Source organism: Dendrobates tinctorius, unplaced genomic scaffold (assembly GCF_039654945.1).
Source record: "Dendrobates tinctorius isolate UK_male_01 unplaced genomic scaffold, ASM3965494v1 ptg000083l, whole genome shotgun sequence".
NCBI classification, from domain to species: domain Eukaryota; kingdom Metazoa; phylum Chordata; class Amphibia; order Anura; family Dendrobatidae; genus Dendrobates; species Dendrobates tinctorius.
The window spans coordinates 1,701,162-1,721,665 of record NW_027361751.1 but is presented as its reverse complement, the minus strand read 5'-3'; the positions used below and the strand labels follow the sequence as shown (position 1 = coordinate 1,721,665).

Below are 20,504 nucleotides of genomic sequence, written 5' to 3'. Positions count from 1 at the left end.
GCTCCCCCGCTGGTTATCGCTGATCGCGCGAGAAAGTCCTGGACTGTTTCTCGCTGTCAGCTTCCTGCTGGGGCTTCCTGCTGTGACGACGAGCAACGCGTGGAGGCGGGCGGGAGGACGTCAGGATCGCCTCGTCTGACAGGTAAGTAGCGACCCCCGTCCCCAGATCTGCCTGTGTGGCAGCTCACTAGCGACCACTTAGCGATGTACCAGCGATCCTGACCGCGTCATCACTGGTCGGGATCGCTGGTACATCGCTAAGTGTGACAGTACCTTAATACTTTAAAACATAATAAAACTTTATTTTAAGCAGATTAATGAAAATCTCCAGTAATCCTGAGTGTATACTGTACCTGTAACTAATGTGTCTCCATAAAGTGCTTTAAACTCATCAAATTTGCTTCCATCCACAATCCTTGCAATAACCTATAAAGTGGAGAAAGACTATTTCTCATTAGATAAGAATGGTGCAATATTTCTGAAAGATAAAATGCACATTTGTATCACAATCCTACATGCCATTGCTACAGAACTAGCGCTTAGAATGTAAGCGTGTGCGGATCCGCAGCGGATTTGGCCCTGCGGAACCGCAGCAGTTTTCCAAGTGATGTACAGTACCATGTTATCCTATGGAAAACAAAAACCGCTGTGCACATGCTGTGGAAAATTCCGTGAGGAAACGCAGCGGTTTATTTTCTGCAGCATGTCAATTCTCTGTGCAGATTCCACAACGTTTTTACACCTATCCCATTATAGGAATCCGGTGTGAAAACGCAGGCGAAATCTGCACTAAATCCGCAGGTAAAATGCAGGCATTTTGACCAGCGGATACTGCAGATACCGAGCGGAAAAATCCGCACATGAATCCGCAACATGTGCACATACCCTTAGAGTTGGAAGGGAACTCCTGGGTTATCTGGTCCAACCACCTGCTCAATGCAGGATTCACTAAACCATCTCAGACAGATGTCTGTCCAGCCTCTGTTTGAAGACTTCCATTGAAGGAGAACTCACCACCTTTCGTGGCAGCCTGTTTCATTCATTGATCACCCTCACTGTCAAAAACTTTTTTCTAATATCTAATCTATATCTTCTCCCATTCAGCTTCATTCCATTTCTTCTCGTGTTTCCATGTGCTAATGAGAATAATGATGATCCCTCTACACTGTCATCCCTTCAGATATTTGCAGACAGCTATTAAGTCTCCTCTTAGCCTTCTTTTTTTTTCACAAGCTAAACATTCCCAGATCCTTTAACCGCTCCTTGTAGGACATACATCCTGGTAGCTCATCGCTGAACTTGCTCCAGTTTTTCAATGTCTTTAAGAACATGGTGCCCAGAAGTTTACAATATTCCAGATGAGGTCTGACCAAAGAGGAGTAGAGGGCGATAATTACTTAACGTGATCTAGACTCTATGCTTCTCTTCATACATCCTAGAACGGTGTATGCCTTTTTTGCTGCTGGATCACACTGTTAACTCATATGCAGTCTGTGAGTTCACTAGAGTTGGTGTGAATCGATTTGCAAGCCCCAGTCCATCAGTGGTTTCTTGCCGATGAGAAGAAGCCCTGAGAACCGCCTTTTACCACCTTACAACATCCACGGTTCTCCTTTTGATTAGCTGGCCTGGCACCAGGTTATCTTTGCAGCATAAAGCACATATGTAGTCACACCAGGCCGGCTAGTTGAAAAAGGAACAGAGAATGCCATCGGATAAGAGGCGGCTCACAAGGCTCCCATCAGACAACCACAGATTAATGACATGGGCCAGTGGATGTAGTCCTGTGAATTGATTTGCTCCATCTCTAAAACTTACACTACTGTTCCTCCAGGGAATACTCCAAGACTCTCATTCTTATGGCTCATTCAGCAGAATTAATAACTTCAGGAATGGACGGAAAAGAAAAAAAAAATGTTCATCTGCAGGTTATTAGTTCTGAGAGAAAGTCTTAGTTACTCACCGGTTAACGGTATTTTTCGGAGCCCATGACAGCACCACCTGAGAGAGGGGATCCGCCCTTTAGGAACAGGAAACCTACAGATACAAAAAGGGTGGCACCTCTCCCACGCATCAGTTGGATTACAGAGCACAAGAGGACTTCCAAGGTTAATGCATGATTTATGTACAGCATTCTTTACAATTATAAACTTTTATCACCAGTGAGCATATACAAGAAATAGACGTGCACACCCAAATTAAACTAAAGGGAGGGAATATACGGGTGCTGTCATGGACTCCGAAAAATACCGTTAACCGGTGAGTAACTAAGACTTTATTCGGTCGTCCATGACAGCACCACCAGAGAGAATTACAGAGAGTAATCACTACTTTAGGGGGGGGCTACAGCCTGCAGAACCCTGATACCGAAGGAGAGGTCTGCAGAAGCACCCAAGTCTAGCCTATAATGACTATAAAAAGTGCTCGGAGAGGACCAAGTGGCCACCTTACAAATCTGGTCGATGGAGACTTCCGATCTCTCGGCCCACGAGGTCGCCACGGCTCTGGTGGAATGCGCCTTCAATTTCTCCTGAGCCACTCTACCTTTTGAGGTATAAGCTAATGAGTTTGCTTCTCTAATCCATCTGGCTAGTGTACTTTTGGACACCCCAAGACCTTTCCTAGGGCCCTGGTAGGAGACAAAGAGGGCATTGTCCTTCTTCCAAGGATCGGTAGCCGCTAGATACTCTAAGAGGCATCTCCTAACATCTAAAGTGTGTAGCTTCTCCTCTTTCTCATTAGTTGGTTTAGGGAGGAAGGATGGAAGGACTATTTCCTGCGACCTATGAAAGCTGGAGGCTACTTTTGGTAAATACGCTGGGTCAGGTCTAAGTATTACCCTATCCTCTTTTATCTGAAGAAAAGGTGGGCGCCTAGACAATGCCTGAATGTCGCTTACCCTACGGGCTGACGTTATGGCTACCAGAAAAGCTATCTTGAGGGACAGGCTCCTTATAGAGGCTGACGAGATGGGTTCAAATGGCACTTCTGTCATGGCTGTGAGGACTAGGTTCAAATCCCATGGCGTGAGTCTATTCTTTACTATTGGCCTGGACCTACTCGCTGCTTTGATAAACCTATTGACCCAGTAATTAGCCGCGATGTTGCAGCTAAAGAGGGCCCCTAAGGCAGATACCTGTACTTTAAGGGTACTGGTGGAGAGACCCAGGTCCAGCCCTTTTTGTAAAAATTCCAAGATCTGGCCTATAGGGACGGAATCATCATTATTTATATTTGAGCTTTGGAGGAATCTTTTCCAAATTCTGACGTAAATCTTAGTTGTCACCACTTTCCTACTTTTTAGTAGAGTGTCAATTAGGTCTGCGGAGAAACCTTTACTTCTTAGCAGTGACCGCTCAAATTCCACGCCGTGAGATGTAGGCCAGCCACCTGAGGGTGGAAGACCGGGCCCTGGGACAGAAGGTCCGGGATGTTCGGGAGAACCCAAGGATCGTCTATCGACATGATCCTGAGGTTCGAGAACCATGCTCTTCTGGGCCAGAACGGGGCGATGACTGACTCTTGCCTTGTCTTTCCTGATCTTCCTCAACACCAGAGGAAGTAGAGATAGGGGAGGAAAGGCAGAGGCTAGCCTGAAGTCCCATTTTATCAGTAGCGCATCTACTGCCAGAGGAGTCTCCCTGGGATTTAGGGAGCAAAACTGTCTCGTTTTTGAGTTCTCTTTGGTGGCGAATAGATCCACCTCTGGTCGACCCCATCTCTGTACGATCTGAACAAAAATGGAGGTGTTTAAGGCCCACTCTCCTTGTTTTAACAGATTGCGGCTTAGGAAATCTGCCGCGACGTTTTCTTTCCCTCTTATGTGAAGAGCCGTGAGAGATAAAAAATGCCGCTCTGCTAGCTGGAACAACTGTCCTGCCACATTCATCAGAGTTTTGGATCGAGTTCCACCTTGGTGGTTGATATAGGCCACGGCCACTCGATTGTCCGAGAGAACTCGTACGTGATGGCCCTGTAGATACATAAGGAGCTCTTTAGCTGCGTGTACTACCGCTGTCAATTCTTTCAAATTAGAAGACATTTGTATTTGATCCCGTTCCCATAGGCCCTGGACCAGAATTCCCTCCATATGCGCCCCCCAACCGGAAGGACTTGCATCCGTGGTGACCACGCGGGTAATGTTATACTCCCAAGGGACCCCTCTAGACAAGTTATTTCTTTCTAGCCACCATTCCAGGGACTCTATTGTGTTTCTGGATAAGGTCAGTCGACCTTCTAAGTTACCCCCAAGAATCCTCTGATACCACAAAACTTCGCCCTGTAGAGTTCTCGTATGAACTTGGGCCCACTGGACCGCGGGAATGCAGGACGAGAGGGAACCCAACAGGGACATGGCTTTCCTGAGGGACATGGAGGGGTTGTTGGAAGCGTTCAGGACCCGGCCATGCAGGTGGAACAGCTTCTCTGGGGGCAGACGGCATTCCTGTTTTTTAGAATCTAGGGTTAGGCCTAAAAATTGTTGAATTTTTAATGGCTGCAAACGGGATTTTTTGATATTAAGTAACCATCCCAACCGCTCTAGAGCCGCCGTTGTTTTCTGTAACTGTTCTAAACATTGCTCGGCTGAACTGCCTATTATAAGGAGGTCATCTAGATAGGGAACGACTAGAATATTTAATTCGCGCAGATGGGCCATCACCTCTGCCATCACTTTGGTGAATACTCGGGGTGCAACTGCCACCCAGAAGGGTAAAGCCGCGTACTGGAAGTGCTGGATTGACCCCTCCAACTGAACCGCCAGTCTAAGGAAAGGTTGGTGAGCTAGACATATGGGTATATGGTAATACGCGTCTTTCAGATCTAGGACCACCATGAAGCAGTTTTGAAACAGCATTTTTATTGCGGTGTTAATTGTTTCCATTTTAAATGGTCGAACGACCAGAAATTTATTGAGGGCTTTGAGATTAAATATAGCCCTAAATGAGTCGTCCGGTTTACGGACCAAGAACAGGGGGGAATAGAAGCCTTTCCCCCTCTCTTCCTCTGGAACTCTCGTCAGGACTTTTTTGTCCAGTAGCTCGAGGACCTCGGTCTCCAGGGCAGCTTGTTCTAGCGGGGAAGATTTGAGCGGAGTTACCTTGAACCGGTCTTGGGGAACGCAGGAGAACTCTAGGTGCAGTCCTGTGGCTATCATCCCCAGTATCCAGCTGCTATTTGATATTCTGGCCCAGGCCGGGTAGAAGGCAGATAATCTTCCTCCTACCGGAGCCACTAGTCATTGGGGCGGTTTCTTATTATCCCGTGATGGACCTTCTTGGCGCCCCCCTCCTCCGAACATGAAGCCCGTACCTCTGGTTTTCTTGTTGTCCCATCTGTTCTGATCTCTGGTCTGCCTCCTGCGGGAATACCCTTTCCTAGAAAAGGGACGTCTCGAGGATGTATTCGGCAGATTCGGAAATTTCTTTTTCTCGTCCCCGGCTTTCTCTAACAGTTCGTCTAGGACGGGGCCGAACAAGTATTCACCCTCACAGGGGATAGAACAGAGACGGGACCTGGCTTGGATATCTCCCGGCCAGCATTTCAACCAGAGGGCTCTTCGGGCCGAATTAGACAAACTTGCAGACCTGGCCGCCATTCTTACAGAGTCTGCCGAGGCATCTGCCAGAAAGGCAGCAGCATTCTGGATCATTGGAAGAGACTTACGGATGGAAGCTCGCGAGGTCCCATCCTTTAGCTGGGAGTCCAATTGATCCAGCCAGACCATCATGGATCTGGCTGCGCACGTGGCTGCTATTGCTGGCCTTAGGGCGCCAGCTGACATCTCCCAAGTGCCCTTTAAAAAGGAATCTGCCTTTTTATCTAGGGGGTCTTTAAGGGAGGCCATATCGTCGAAGGGTATAGATGACTTTTTGGAGGCCTTAGCTACCGCTGCATCCAGCTTGGGGGCCTTATCCCATCTACTTACTATTGGGTCCTCAAAGGGGTACCTTCGCTTGAAAGCAGGTGGCATAGAACCCCTTTCCGTTTTTTTCCACTCCCTGTCTATCAGGTTCTGGACTTTTTCGTTTAATGGAAAAGTCCTTTGCTTTCAGGGGTCTAGACCCCCGAACATAATGTCCTGAGCAGACAGTTCAGTCTTTTTTCTTCTACCCCCATGGTTGACCTTATGGTTTTTATTAATTTATCTATATGGTCCAAGGGAAAACAAAACCGGCTGGAATCCTCTGCGGAGGAAGAAGAGGAGGCCGAGGAGTCTGAGGAGATATCTTCCCTCCTAGGGCCGACTGAAGATTCTGAGCCTGACACACTAGCTCGTCTTCTTTTAGAAGAATCTTCTTTTGATAGGGCTTTTATTTCAGTCCTGATTAATTGCCTCAGGTCCGTAGCGAAGCTTGGAGCTTCTTCCGCTACCTGCATAAATAGGGAAGAGTGTAAGAGTCTGAAACTCCACTCACGTTTCACCCCTCATCTCCGTCCATACCGTCTGTCTCACGCAAGACTGACATAATCTCTTAGGGTGACCATCTGGTAAGGGGCAACTACAGAAGGCACATTCCTTGTGCTTCTGTTTCCCTGTGGCTTTCTTCCCCTGAGGATCAAAAAATATAAAAGGGACACTGCATCAGGGTACATTCTCGCAGATCTCTTACCCTTGCAGACGAGGATAGGTACCGGATCACGGGGGGCTGCAGGAGGAACCTTTGGCCTAGAGGAACCACTGTGGCTCTGTCCACTTCCCTCCTTCCGCCTCTTAGGCTGGTCACTGGGGTGCTTTGCCACGGGCTGCACCTCTTGTGGGTCCAAGGGGGCTTCTGTTGTGTCCATCGCTGGGCCTCCAGAAGCACCTCAGCAGCAATGCCTTCTGTCTTAAGAAGGCTTCCCCTCCGGATCAGCAGGAACTCCTGCCCGGTGTTCGGGCCCCCCATTGGACCGCTCTGCGATCCTCCCCCTCCCCTTCAGGCCCGCCAGGCGGCGGGCGCGCATCGGCGCGTGTCCCCAACAACCGGAAGTCGACCGGCATCCAACTTCCGGTTTCGGCGCTAGGCCCCGCCCCCTCCGCCGCGTCACTTCCGCCGCGCGCGGGGACGCGCGGCAAGGGGCCAGCACTGCGCCGCCGGCTCGGAACCGTCGCTCCCTTTGTGGGACACCGCCGGCGGCGTCCGCCCGAACGGACCGCTCCGGGGAAAGGAGACACAGGGGGACCCCACTTAGCTCACCGGTCCCATGGAGAAGGCATCCGCCGGACCCTGTCTCCGCCTGCTCCTACCACTGCCGTGGAAATCCTACCCGGACCCACCGTGGCGCATCCAGGGCTCCCAGCGAGACCGAGGTAGGAGAACCCCCCGCTACCTGAGTCGGTCCGCTGGCCTGGGACTTCAGTTATCCATGACGGACGATCTGTAGGGAGTTCTGTCCTTGTTAGGAACAGGAAACCAACTGATGCGTGGGAGAGGTGCCACCCTTTTTGTATCTGTAGGTTTCATGTTCCTAAAGGGCGGATCCCCTCTCTCAGGTGGTGCTGTCATGGACGACCGAATAAATACTAATAGGGGGGTATGCTGAAACACAGATGCTTTGAATGACGGGTAACCGCGGTTCTTCCTGTTAGTGGATGAGATTATACAGTAGACCGAACAGAGCTTCTGATGCGACACCACTGGAGGCAATTTTTAATTTTTCTGCTCTTGCACCTTAAACCCTTAAATTCAATAATCCAATTTAGACTTTTTGGTGTGGAACGACAATTGAAAAGCAACTGGATTTGTTATGAAGAAGTTTGGACATTGTAAATAACACAACAGCAGAATCAATTACACATAACTCAGCATGGTTTCTCAGGTATACAAACCATGGAGTATGTTATGGGGGGTTAAAATAGACATACGAGGGCAAGTTTGGTAAGAATAACTGATCTGCCACCAGAATTACTCTACACAAATCTAGGCTTTGACAGTTGCCAAACAACCCCTTTATGCATTGCACAGTGCTCTCTGAAATCAATGTACGGTCCTCGAAATGCAGAGATGTCGCGAGTAATCCAGAGTAGGAGACACTTTGTGTACCCACTACAAAAGGAAAAATGTCCTAAATTCCCACAGGAGATGGTGGAACGATAATGAATACAATTTATTCCCCGAGATGAGATTTAGAAAGCAGGACAGGGAAGAGATGAAGTATATGGTCAGCAGATCTTCAGCCATTCTTAATGGTACCAAGGTAATTCTGAGTCTTCAATGTGAAAGCCATGTGATCCTGCGTCATGGATAAGAGCAAGTGTAGTCTCTTACCTACTCTTGAATCAATAGCAATATTTTATTAGAAATGAGCACCCATGCCTACCAGGCCCTTGTACAGCGGTGCCTATGGTATTTCTGGTATTCTCTGTATATCATTCTGTTCCCGAGAGAGGATTATCCCCCACATAATAAGGATGTACTGCATAAATATAGGGTTCAGCAAACAGGTTTCTTTAGTTTTCTAGATGACGCCTTGTGTACTGTAATATTATTAAAAAAACAGGCCTCATATTGTCATATTAAAATAACGCATTACCTCTCGAACATCAAAATTCTTCTTTAAATTGTCCCCAACAATCCCGTATAGCTCATCTGCTGGGAACAGTGGATCTTCAGGCTTTTCAACAGTCACCTAAAAAAATAAAAAGAGAACAAGAATGAAGACAACATAATAAAGGTGAAAGTAATAAGGGTGAATTTGCTGGTTGTCAGTGCAGTGCTCACAGTACATTACATGCAGACTGTCTCCAAAATCCTGTTGACATGAAGCTGAAAGATCCATGCGGAATAAAGGGAACGCGGCAGATTTTGCAATCCGCTGCATGTCAATTCTGACTTTGGATTAACCCTTTGCAGTGTAGAATAAGAAATCTGCATAACCTGACAACCAGCTTCAAAATCCAATTATAAATTTTGCTGCTGATTTTCGGTGAAATCCGCAATGCCGTCATCTATTAACGACACGCAATAAAATAGAACGTCTTATTTTACTTTTTCAGGAATCCAAAAATAAGTCAAAAGTATTTGATTACAGAATATAAGCAACTTACATCAACAGTCTTCTTATAATTCAAGCTTCTCACTGTTTTCCGAGCAAGATGAAGGGCATGGTCGTCATCTATTGCATAGTGGTCAGTCACACCAGACTTCCTAATTTGAAAGTAAAAAAAATAAGAATTGCTAGAATAAATGTTTAATTTCCAATATTTTCCCTGTAGACTGACAATACAATAAACTGTTCTATAAATGTGATAATGCCTAGAAATAGAATACACTGTGCATACTATATATGCACACACTATATATTAGAGGAGTTGCAGGACCTCGAGTCAGCAGCCACAACGGTAGTCCATGGATGCTAGGTCAGTGGCCAGCAAACTACCTCCTGACATCTCCTTCATCTCTAAGTGGGCCCAGTGCAACGCACACATGATGCTGCACCTGGCCCACTAATCAGAAGGGATGAAGGGAGAAGTCAGCAGGTAGGGGGAGGAGAATCGCAGGTTCTGGCACAGAAGCCACAGACTACCTAAGTGGCTGCTGGATTGTGGTCATGCAAATCTATTTGCTCAACTTTAAGAACACTCAAGTATATGCAAGCTACATTTATTGCACTTTATATTGTCACGATGTACACTTAGTATATACTCTGGGTGACTCTATAGGTTTCTAAAGGCTTATATTAGCACGCGAAAGACAAAACTTTTTCCTATAGACATGCATTTGGCCCTGGCCAATATATGTTACTATACTGCTGAAAAAAGGAACACAGGCTTCCAGTTCAATAATATTCTTGGGTTACCAAGGAAGTGGTCAACAAGTTTAAGGGAAGACATCATTGCCTTGCACAAACACGGAAAACGGATACAAAAAGATAGTAAAAGATATTAAAGGGGTTGTTCCTTTCTAATTAAATTTCTTGCTGCAGTTTTTGTTTTTTGTTTTAAATACACAACCAAAACACTGTAGTCGCCTTCTCCTGGTCCTAAGTTGTGTCTCTGTCCACTGCTGTGCCCGACGCCTGGCATTAGCTGCAGCACTGACATGTCACCAGAGCAGCAGCCAATCAGTGAGCTCTGTGCCTTTAAGCGGGGCGTTCGGTTTACATAGAGCAGCTGAATTCACCAACTGGCTGCTAGACTGTCAAGGTGACTTCAACGGCGGATGTTAGAGGCAGGGCCTGTGTGTCCCTGAGACAGGAGATCACCTTTACTACTGACAAGATTCTACTGTACAGAAGAGGGGCGGGGAGGAGGAAGGCGCTGGAGGCAGAGCTGCTCCTTATTCCTCCCCTCCACAGGGAATCTTACAAAAAAAAAAAAAAAACTGCCATGTCCTCTCTCAGTAATATGAAAATCTATATTCACTGAAGACAGATTTTACTCGAGGATTTTGAGAATGAAAGATCAGTACAGGAGGAGAGAAAAGCAGACTTGTCTGATTAGATGTATTACAGTTTTTATTTTCATGTGTAGAGGATTCATGAAATGAAAAAAATAAAACGATAGTTATTCTATCAGATTTGTGAAACAATGTCCTTTGGACAGACAAGATCTAACATGGAGATGTCTGGCAATAATGCCCTGTCCCACGTTCGGCAAGAACTAGATGAGCGCACGTTTGGATAACGTCTTATCCGAGCATGCTTCGTGTTCTGAGTATCTGGGCGTGCTCGTATATTATGTTCGAGTCCCCGCGGCTGCATGACTTGCGGCTGTTAGATAACCTCAACACAGGTGTGAATTGCCTGTTTGTTAAGCAATCCCCCCCACATGTGCTCAGCCTAACGGCCGCAAATCATGCAGCTGCAGGGACTCGAACATAACGTACGAGCACGCCCAGATGCTGGGATATTACCCGAGCGTGCTCAGATAATACATTATTCCAAGCACATTTGCTCATCACTAGTGAGAATCAAATATAGCAAGGTTGATGATTTGGGCTGGTTTTGCAGACGCAGTCATTAGTATACAGGGAATTCAGTGTAAGCTCAAAAATATTCAAGGGCCAAACGTGAGGCCATCTCTACAGACGCTAACTCACAGTCAAAAATGGGTCATATAATAGGAACAAGTTCCCATCGACACTCACAGAATGATGTGACTGAATAAGTCATGCAGAAAATTATCAGGTTATTGCTATTAAAGGTCGTTCTACTGTACAAACTCATGAGGTGTAGGTAAATGGTTTATCCAGGTTGGTTATTTTTGCAATGGGTCTAGAAACTATCCAACCTGCTTTACCTGGCTCCAGCACAGAGCACCAATTGATCGCTCATGTAAGCGATTCAACTACTCAACATCAGCAAAGCAGCTCTTCCTCTTCTGCTCTGTCGATGGGTGGGACTGCAGACTCCATGTTAAATGACAGCTGACTCCAAGCATAAAGGTCAGTTGAAGTCACTGAATTCACAGCAGGAACAGTCTGTGACCGCTCTGTGCCGGCCGAGATCAGCAGCGGGCACAATAGGCAGGTAAGGTAGTAACTAAAAGTAACTAGCTGCCCTTTTAATCTTACACAATTTGCTTTTGCATTTTGGCTTAGTTTTTAGTAAATAATGGCACAGTGTAATTTGCCATGCGCTGTTCATCTGAGGTTGCATTTACCCAAGGGAATGTCAGCATAAAATGGTGCTTCATGACGGAGCCAATTATTAATACATACCCTTCCCACCTGCTTGTTTTCCCTCAATCTCCACCCCCCTCTTTGATTGACAGATCTGGCTTTATACGGTCAGAGAAGGGAGGAGATAGATGGCAAACAAGCAGGTGTGAAGGTGTAAATAAATGATTGGCCCCCCCATTCTGTGCTGACAGAGCCCCTTTAAGACCTTTGTCCTGATACATAGAAACATGAATTCAAAGGGGTGTGTACATGCAGTGTGCGTTCATGCTGTGTGCACAAGCGTGTGTGCGTGCAGTGTGGGTGCGTGCGTGCAGTGTGGGTGCGTGCGTGCAGTTGCGTGTAGGTGTGTGTACACATGCATTTATACAGTTGTCGCCTATAATTGAGAGCATTAATAACGTTTCCTGAACATTCCTTCATGTACACTGGACAACATCGCTCAGGGGAAATTAGTAATCGAATTCAATGGTGACGACAGTCGAGTTACGAATTTCAGACTAGAAAAACAGCGTGACAAGTGCTCTGGCATAAGTATGAGGCTGGATAAAAGAATTACTACCCAATATAATATCACATGCACATCATGTTCTTGAAGTACCGTAGATGTTGAGGACAGAATTCATAAAACCAGTCACAGCTGGGAATGGCTGTTCATACATTTCCAGCAGGATTTTAGACTCCAGACTCCTCTGCAGTGCTTGCTAGGCACAGCTCTATATATTGAGTAGCGGCTGTGATCGGCATCACAGATGCACTCAGAGCCCTAAGATAAATGCGATCATTGAACACATTGTGATCTGCCTTACTGTTATATAGACTACTAGTTGAAGAGCCCGGCGCTGCCCAGGCATAGTAACTAACTGTGGATAGTTATAACAAATTATAATTATCCTCCATCCCATAGTCCCGTGCCCATATACCCATCATACATATCCACGATCCCATAGGCCCGTGCCCATATACCCATCATACATATCCTCCATCCCATAGTCCCATGCCCATATACCCATCATACATATTCTCCATCCCATAGTCCCGTGCCCGTATACCCATCATACATATCCTCCATCCCATAGTCCCGTGCCCATAGACCCATCACACATCCTCCATCCCACAGTCCCGTGCCCATATACCCATCATACATATCCACGATCCCATAGGCCCGTGCCCATATACCCATCATACATATCATCCATCCCATAGTCCCGTGCTCATATACCCATCATACATATCCTCCATCCCATAGTCCCGTGCCCATATACCCATCACACATCCTCCATCCCACAGTCCCGTGCCCATATACCCATCATACATATTCACGATCCCATAGGCCCGTGCACCCATCATACATATCCTCCATCCCATAGTCCCGTGCCCATATACCCAACATACCTATCCTCCATCCCATAGTCCCATGCCCATATACCCATCATACATATTCTCTATCCCATAGTCCAGTGCCCATATACCCATCATACATATCTGCCATCTCATAGTCCCGTGCCCATATACCCATCCTCCATCCCATAGTCCTGTGCCCATATACCCATCATACATATCCACGATCCCATAGGCCTGTGCCGATATACCCATCATACATATCCTCCATCCCATAGTCCAGTGCCCATATACCCATCACACATCCTTCATCTCATAGTCCCATGCCCATATACCCATCATACATATTCTCCATCCCATAGTCCAGTGCCCATATACCCATCATACATATCTGCCATCCCATAGTCCCGTGCCCATATACCCATCACACATCCTCCATCCCACAGTCCTGTGCCCAGATACCCATCATACATATCCACGATCCCATAGGCCTGTGCCGATATACCCATCATACATATTCTCCATCCCATAGTCCAGTGCCCATATACCCATCACATATCCTCCATCCCATAGTCCTATGCCCATATACCCATCATACATATCCACGATCCCATAGGCCTGTGCCGATATACCCATCATACCTATCCTCCATCCCATATAGACTATAATCTACATATAGTCTGTGGGGCTGTTCACATGTCCGTAATCTATTGTGGGCAATGATCTGTCCAAAATCACGTAACTATGTCTGATGTTCATCCGAGGGTTGGATCAAACTCGCCACTAAAAGTCTATGGGGTGGATTTGAAAGGTCGCAACATTTTGTGACTTTAAGCGTTTTCATTTCAGTTTGACTTGGCTTCCCCCGAAATGGGCTGAGCTGGGGAGGAACTGGGGCAGGACAGATGAGTCCCCACGCCTGCCCATCAAATTCATTCAATTACCTACTAGAGTAGCATATCAGGTGCTGCACAAAGAGGCGCAACTGTCTTAGAAGAGTGAGGTCTTACATGTATTCAGCAACCTCTACTCCAGCAAGACTGGTATAGCCTCCGGGTGCATGTTCCCCAGCATCACTGCGCACTGACAAGAAATGATGGAAGTCATGCACATGCACGACACTTGTTATCCCGATTCTTGCAGATCATGCTATTACACCCACAGAGGAGTAAGGAAATGATTAGTGAGACGATCAGTCTGGGGAAAATAACACCCCCTGGACTAGTCAAACAAATTAACATATTAGAAACAAATTTTTAAATTGTTTTTTCTTTTGCCGTACACTACAATCACTTATAATGTATGAAGGGCTTGGTTAGGCATGGTGTTAACCCGTTCCTGGCACATGATGTACAGTAAAGTCATGAGTCGGATCTCTGACTTTGATGGGGGCTTACATGTCGAGCCCGCATCTTTCCTGGCAGATGATGGTTGAATTATTCAGCCATCATCTGCCTATAACAACCGTGGCTGTTAACCAGTTAAAGGCTGCTGTCAATCTGTCAGTGGATTTTTACAAGTGCCGGCAGGGATACAAGTCATTCTATGTGTCTAACAGCATGCCCTTGAGGTGATTGAAGAGCATGATGAGTTGCCATGACAGTCCAGATTCTGCTGAAAACCTTCGTACTTGTCATTATGGTACTCCTCTGAAAGCCAGTCTGTAGTTGAGGTTCATAAAGGACCGGGGTTGTCGCTACATATAGCAGTTCTGTAGCAATGCAGTGTACAGTACAAGCAATCGGGACTTGAATGATTGCAGGACTAGAAATACAATAAAAAGTAAAAAAAAATAAAACCCACAAAGTTCAAATCCCTCCCCCATTCTGCATCATTAAGAATAAAGCAATTTAAAAAAAATACACATTTGATATCACTGCATTCGCAAAAGTCCGACATTTCAAAATATAAAATAAATTAATCTGATCGTTAAACGGCATAAGAAGAGAAAAAGAATCAAAACGGCAGGACTACATATTTGTTTTGCTTACCGCAATAAAAGGAGATCAAAACATCAAATCTACCCTAAAGGGTATCACTAAAAACATCAGCTCAGGGTGCAAAAAAAATAAGCATTCACAGAACTCCATATCCAAAAAATGTAAAACGTTACAGATCTCGGAAAATGGTGACAAGTAAAAAAAAAAAAAAAATCTATGAGGGTTTCATACCCGTGTACCTGGAGAATCATATTGCCAGGTAGATAACGAAAAATAAACAAACAATTGTGGAATTTTACTTGTTTAGCAATTTCAACGCAATTGGATTTTATTCCCGCTTTCCAGTCATGATAAAATGGATCATATAATTTAACCCCTTCATGACCGGAGGTATTTTCGTTTGAGTTTTCATGTTTGCTCCTCTTCTTCCCAGAGGCATAATTTTTAATTTTTCGGTTAATATGGCCATGTGAGGGCTTGTTTTTGGCAGGACAAGTTGTACTTTTGAACTGGAAAACGGGGGAAAAAAAAAACAAAAAACTTCAAAGTGCGACGAAATTGCAAAAAAAAGTGCAATCCCACAGTCGTTTTTTTTACTATGTTCACTAAATGCTAAAACTGACCTGCCATTATGATTTTTCAGGTCATTACGAGTTCATAGACACCAAACATGTCTAGGTTCTTTTTTATTAAAGTAATGAAAAAAATCCAAAGTTTTGTTAGAAAAAAAACAAAAAAACATGGATTTTTGTGAGTACTCACCGTAAAATCCTTTTCTCCGAGGCGCTCATTGGGGGACACAGAGACTGTGGGTGTGTGCTACTGCCGTCTGGAGGCTGACACTAGGCATACAAAAAACAAGTTAGCTCCTCCTCCACCGCATACACCCTCGCCCCGATAGCGGGCGGAAACCAGTTTAGTGCAAAAGCAGTAGGAGAACATCCATAACTTAGCCTTAACGCAGAAAATCATATGTCTGAAAAAGGACCACCCTACATTAAATAAGGAATTATACTAATTAAATAAACAAGAGCCAACTGGCTATCAGGGTGGGTGCTGTGTCCCCCAATGAGCGCCTCGGAGAAAAGGATTTTACGGCGAGTACTCACAAAAATCCATGTTTCTCCTTTGTCTCATTGGGGGACACAGAGACTGTGGGACGTCCTAAAGCAGTCCCTGGGTGGGAGGACAACTCACCGATCCAAGCCGCATGCCCTCCTATCTAAAGGTGTGCCACTGCTGCTTGGAGAATTTTCCTACCCAGGCTCGCATCCGACGAGGCCTGAATATGCACATTGTAATGCTTACAAAAAGTGTGCAGGCTGGACCAGGTTGCTGCTTTGCATACCTGCTCTGCCGAAGCCTGGTGCCGAAGCGCCCACTGCCCGAGTAGAGTGCGCCCCTATCCCTGTTGGAATCGGTGCGCCTCTAATACGGTAAGCCTCCTGAATAGTTAGGCGAATCCATCTGGCTATGGTAGACCGTGAGGCTGCGAGACCCTTCCTGCGCCCTTCAGGAATCACAAACAACGAGTCCGTCTGGCGAAAAGGTGCTGTCCTTGACACGTACCTCCTGAGAGGTCTTACCAAATCTAAAGAGTGGAGCGCCCTTTCCACTCTGTGTACTGGCGCTGGACAAAACGAAGGCAGAACAATGTCCTCATTAACATGGAAAGAGGACACAACCTTCGGCAGAAAAGGCGGCCGTGGTCTAAGGACTACTTTATCCTTAAAAAAAAGTCAGAAAAGGAGCTCTGCAAGATAATGCTCCTAACTCCGAGACCCGCATAATGGAAGTTATGGCTACCAAGAATACAATCTTCCTGGAGAGATATGACAATGAAATTTCCTGTAACGGTTCAAACGGGGCTCCCTGTAGGCCACCCAGGACCAGGTTAAGGTCCCAGGCGTCTATGGGTGCTCTATAGGGGGGCACCAAATGAGAGACCCCCTGAATGAACGTCCTGACCTGCATATGGTAGCGATCCTTCGCTGAAAAAGGACTGACAAGGCCGATATCTGCCTCCTAAGGGAACTCGGCGCCAACCCTGCGTCTAGGCCGGACTGCAGAAAAGCCAGGATGTTGGGGACCGAAAAGGATAATGGCGCAACCCCGTGTTCTCGACACCAATGAAAGAAAACCTTCCAAGTGTTATGATAAATTCTCGCCGAGGCCGGCTTCCGGGCGCTAACCATTGTCGCAACCACTTCACACCCAAATCCCGCCTGGGTCAGAATCCAGGATTCAACGGCCATGCCGTCAAAGCCAGGGCCCCTAAGTTCGGGTGGCAGAACGGCCCCTGAGACAGTCCGGGGCCAGCAGAATTGCCGGGACCCCCTCTGTCTTGATCTTTCTGATGACCCTTGGGAGAAGCGGCAGTGGGGGAAACAGGTATGGGAGCCGAAACTGGCTCCACGGTAGGACCAACGCATCCACCGCGATTGCTCGCGGGTCCTGAGACCGAGCGACAAACGTGCCCACCTTGGCGTTCTCCCTGGACGCCATCAGATCCACGTCTGGAGTCCCCCACCGTTGGCAAATCTGCTGGAAGACCTCGGGGTGAAGGGACCATTCCCCGGCCGCGACGCCCTGCCGGCTTAGGAAATCTGCTGTCCAATTTTCCACACCTGGTATGTGAACTGCTGAGATTACAGAGTGGTGCCTCTCAGCCCAACGGAGCACATGCTCTATCTCGCGCATGGTTGCCCTGCTGCGTGTGCCTCCCTGGTGATTCACGTACGCCACTGCCGTGGCGTTGTCTGACTGAACCCAGACTGGGCGTCCTGCTAGCAAGTGCTGAAAACGCTGCAGCGCCAACCGCACCGCTCGAATCTCCAACAGGTTGATCGGAAGTCGAGCCTCTTGAGGCGACCATTGCCCCTGGGCCGTGTGATGCCGGAAGATTGCCCCCCAGCCGAAAAGACTTGCATCGGTCGTGATCACCAACCAACGATCTGGGGGAAAAGGCTTCCCCTGACGAAGAGAGGAGTCGCGTGTCCACCATTGAAGCGCCCGTCGAACCTGAGAGGGCAACCTGCACTGATGATCGAGGGAGAACGGACTCCCGTCCCAAGCCGCTAAGAGAGCATGCTGCAGGGGACGGAGATGAAATTGAGCAAACGGAATTGCTTCCATCGCCGCCACCATCCTCCCTAGAACCCTCATCCCGAACCGGATAGTATGAGAGCCCGGTTGTTGAAGACTTCGGACTCCCTGCCGGAGCGCCCACGCCTTGTCCTGAGGGAGAATTACCAACCCTCGGGAAGTGTCGAAAATCATCCCCAGGAATAGAATCCTCTGAGCTGGGGTAAGGGATAATTTCTTCCCGTTGATCTACCATCCTAGGCGAGCTAGGGTATCCAGTGTGATGCTGACATTCTCCTCGCATGCCCGAAAGGACAGCCCCTTTACTAAGAGGTCGTCTAAGTATGGCAAAATCACTATGCCCCGAGAATGTAGAACGGCCATGACGACCGCCATCACTTTCGTGAATATCCTGGGGGCCGTGGCAAACCCGAAAGGTAGGGCCACAAATTGAAAATGCCGGCTATCGATTGCAAACCGAAGGAACCTTTGATGCGGGGGAAAAATAGGGATGTGCAGGTAGGCATCCTGGACATCGATCGAGGCCAAATATTCTCCGTGCTCCATGGACGATATGACCGACCGGAGAGATTCCATGCGAAAACGCCTGACCCTGATGAACCTGTTCAGGAGCTTTAAGTCCAGAACCGGCCTTACTGTTCCGTCCTTCTTGGGGACTGCGAACAGATTGGAATAAAAATCCTTGGGTCTTCTCACACTCTGGTACAGGGACAATGACCCCGTTGCGCCGCAACACCTCGATGGCCCCTAGCAATGCCTCTGCCCGGGAATCCGTTTTGGGAAGCCGGGAAAGAAAAAATCGTCTTGGCGGATCTATGACAAATTCTATTTTGTACCCGGAACACACTAATTCTGCCACCCATGCGTCGCGCGCCACCGCGACCCAGACGCGGCAGAACCTGCGCAGACGTCCGTCTACTCTGCTGTCCTCGGGTACTAGATGCCTCGAGTCATTTCGCTGAGGGCTTCTGGGACCTGGCCCCCCTTGATCTGGGCGGGCGGCCCAGCATCCTACCCAGCGGGTTGGTTCTATACGTGACCTGACGCTCCATGTCTTTGCTATAGCGAGCTGGGGCGGAGGTATTGGCCGCTGCCATCCACCCGGGGGTGCGAAATGCTCGAAAGCGCGCCCAAGGTTGACGAAAAAACGGCCTAGTCTTTTGCTGTGGAAGGAAGCTGCTTTTTCCCCCTGTAGCATCTGAAATGAGCTTGTCTAATTTCTCCCCAAATAGCCGATTACCCTGAAAAGGCAGGGAAGTCAAAGACTTCTTAGAAATAGAATCAGCCCGCCATAACCTTAACCACAAGGCTCTCCTAATGGCGATTGCATTTGCTGCCGCTAGAGCCGCGCCATTAGCCGCATCCAGGGATGCATTAATTAAATAGTCACCCGCCATCGCGATCTGACTTGCTATCTCAGCCACTTCCGTCGGCAAATCTCTATCCTGTAGGACCTTGTTTAAAGAATCTGACCATGACATTATGGCTTTGGCTACCCAAGTTGCCGCAAAAGGAAAGAGTGCTGATCCCGATGCCTCATACACCAAGCGAGCTAAACCTTCTATGAGTCGATCCGTGGGGTCCTTAATGGAATAACCGCTAGGTACTGACAACAAGGACCTTGAAGCCAGGCGTGACACTGGGGGATCCACTACCGGAGATTCCGCCCATTTTTTACAAAGTTCCGATGCGAACGGATATCTCGTTTCCAGCGTTTTTTGTCCTGAAAAACGTTTGTCTGGACGTTCCCTATGCCGCTGCACTATATCCTCGAACTCAGGATGAGTGCTAAATACTCTATGTGGTCTCCTGGTCTTCTTAAAGGATACCTTATGACCTGCCGTTAGGGAGACATCATCGTCAATACCCAGAGTCTGATTGACTGCTTCAATAAGACTGTCTACCGTCTCCCGGTACCCCGGGGTATCCAGGTCCAAGGATTCTTCCCAGTCATCACCTGAACTCTGCTCGCTCCCAGAAAATGGTGACGGTGAGCGAGATGCCGCACTCACGGATGCTGAGGCACCGGAGGGGCCTGGAGACGCAGTACGGGTTCTTTTCCAGTGCGTCTGCCTAGAGAGTGTGCGTCCCCTGCAGTCCAGAGGCTCTTGTGAGGTGGATGAACCCTCCCAAACAGGCGAGCCGTCGTCTCTACCCCTATCCGGGGCCTGAAGGGTCTCAATCGCCTTCTTGAGCGAAGCCATGGACCGAGAGAGTGATAACGCCCATTCTGGGGGATCCAGACCCCTGGGCTCTGTCGCAGGGGAGGGCTCCTGGGCGCGTTCGGAGTCGCAGGCTTCACATAACTTAATAGTCTGCGCTCGTGGGAACATAACCCCACAGGACACGCATGCGGCATAAAGGAACGTGTGCGTTTTACCTTTTCCAGACATACTGCTAGCGCCGGCCCACACACAAAAAATCCCTTAAAGGTTTGGGGGGGTAGGAGGAGGGGGTAGAGGGTACCCTGTAGTGCCCTAGTGTGGCTCCGGGACGGGGTCGCACTTACCCGCTCCTG

General features: G+C 47.8%; 2 protein-coding genes across 2 annotated transcripts in view; both read right to left on the bottom strand.

Annotated features, from left to right (window-relative positions):
- Positions 1 to 20,504, bottom strand: part of MCCC2 (methylcrotonyl-CoA carboxylase subunit 2) — a 170,613-nt gene that overhangs the window by 74,651 nt on the left and 75,458 nt on the right. The window contains exons 9-11 of the mRNA XM_073584048.1: positions 9,029 to 9,128; positions 8,515 to 8,610; positions 354 to 426 (exon numbers count right to left, since the gene is read on the bottom strand). Of these exons, the coding sequence (XP_073440149.1) occupies positions 354 to 426; positions 8,515 to 8,610; positions 9,029 to 9,128 (269 nt within the window). The remainder of the gene's footprint in view (positions 1 to 353; positions 427 to 8,514; positions 8,611 to 9,028; positions 9,129 to 20,504) is intronic.
- Positions 394 to 8,508, bottom strand: LOC141097076 (uncharacterized). The gene is made up of 2 exons (XM_073584047.1): positions 6,443 to 8,508; positions 394 to 6,372 (listed from the first exon to the last, which is right to left on the bottom strand). Exon 2 carries the CDS (start codon positions 5,153 to 5,155, stop codon positions 2,333 to 2,335), a length of 2,823 nt encoding a protein of 940 aa, XP_073440148.1. The 5' UTR covers positions 5,156 to 6,372; positions 6,443 to 8,508; the 3' UTR covers positions 394 to 2,332.

Bases quoted from the DNA above. Each gene is read 5' to 3' on its own strand.
- LOC141097076 (XM_073584047.1), bottom strand. From the start codon at position 5,155: ATGATAGCCACAGGACTGCACCTAGAGTTCTCCTGCGTTCCCCAAGAC.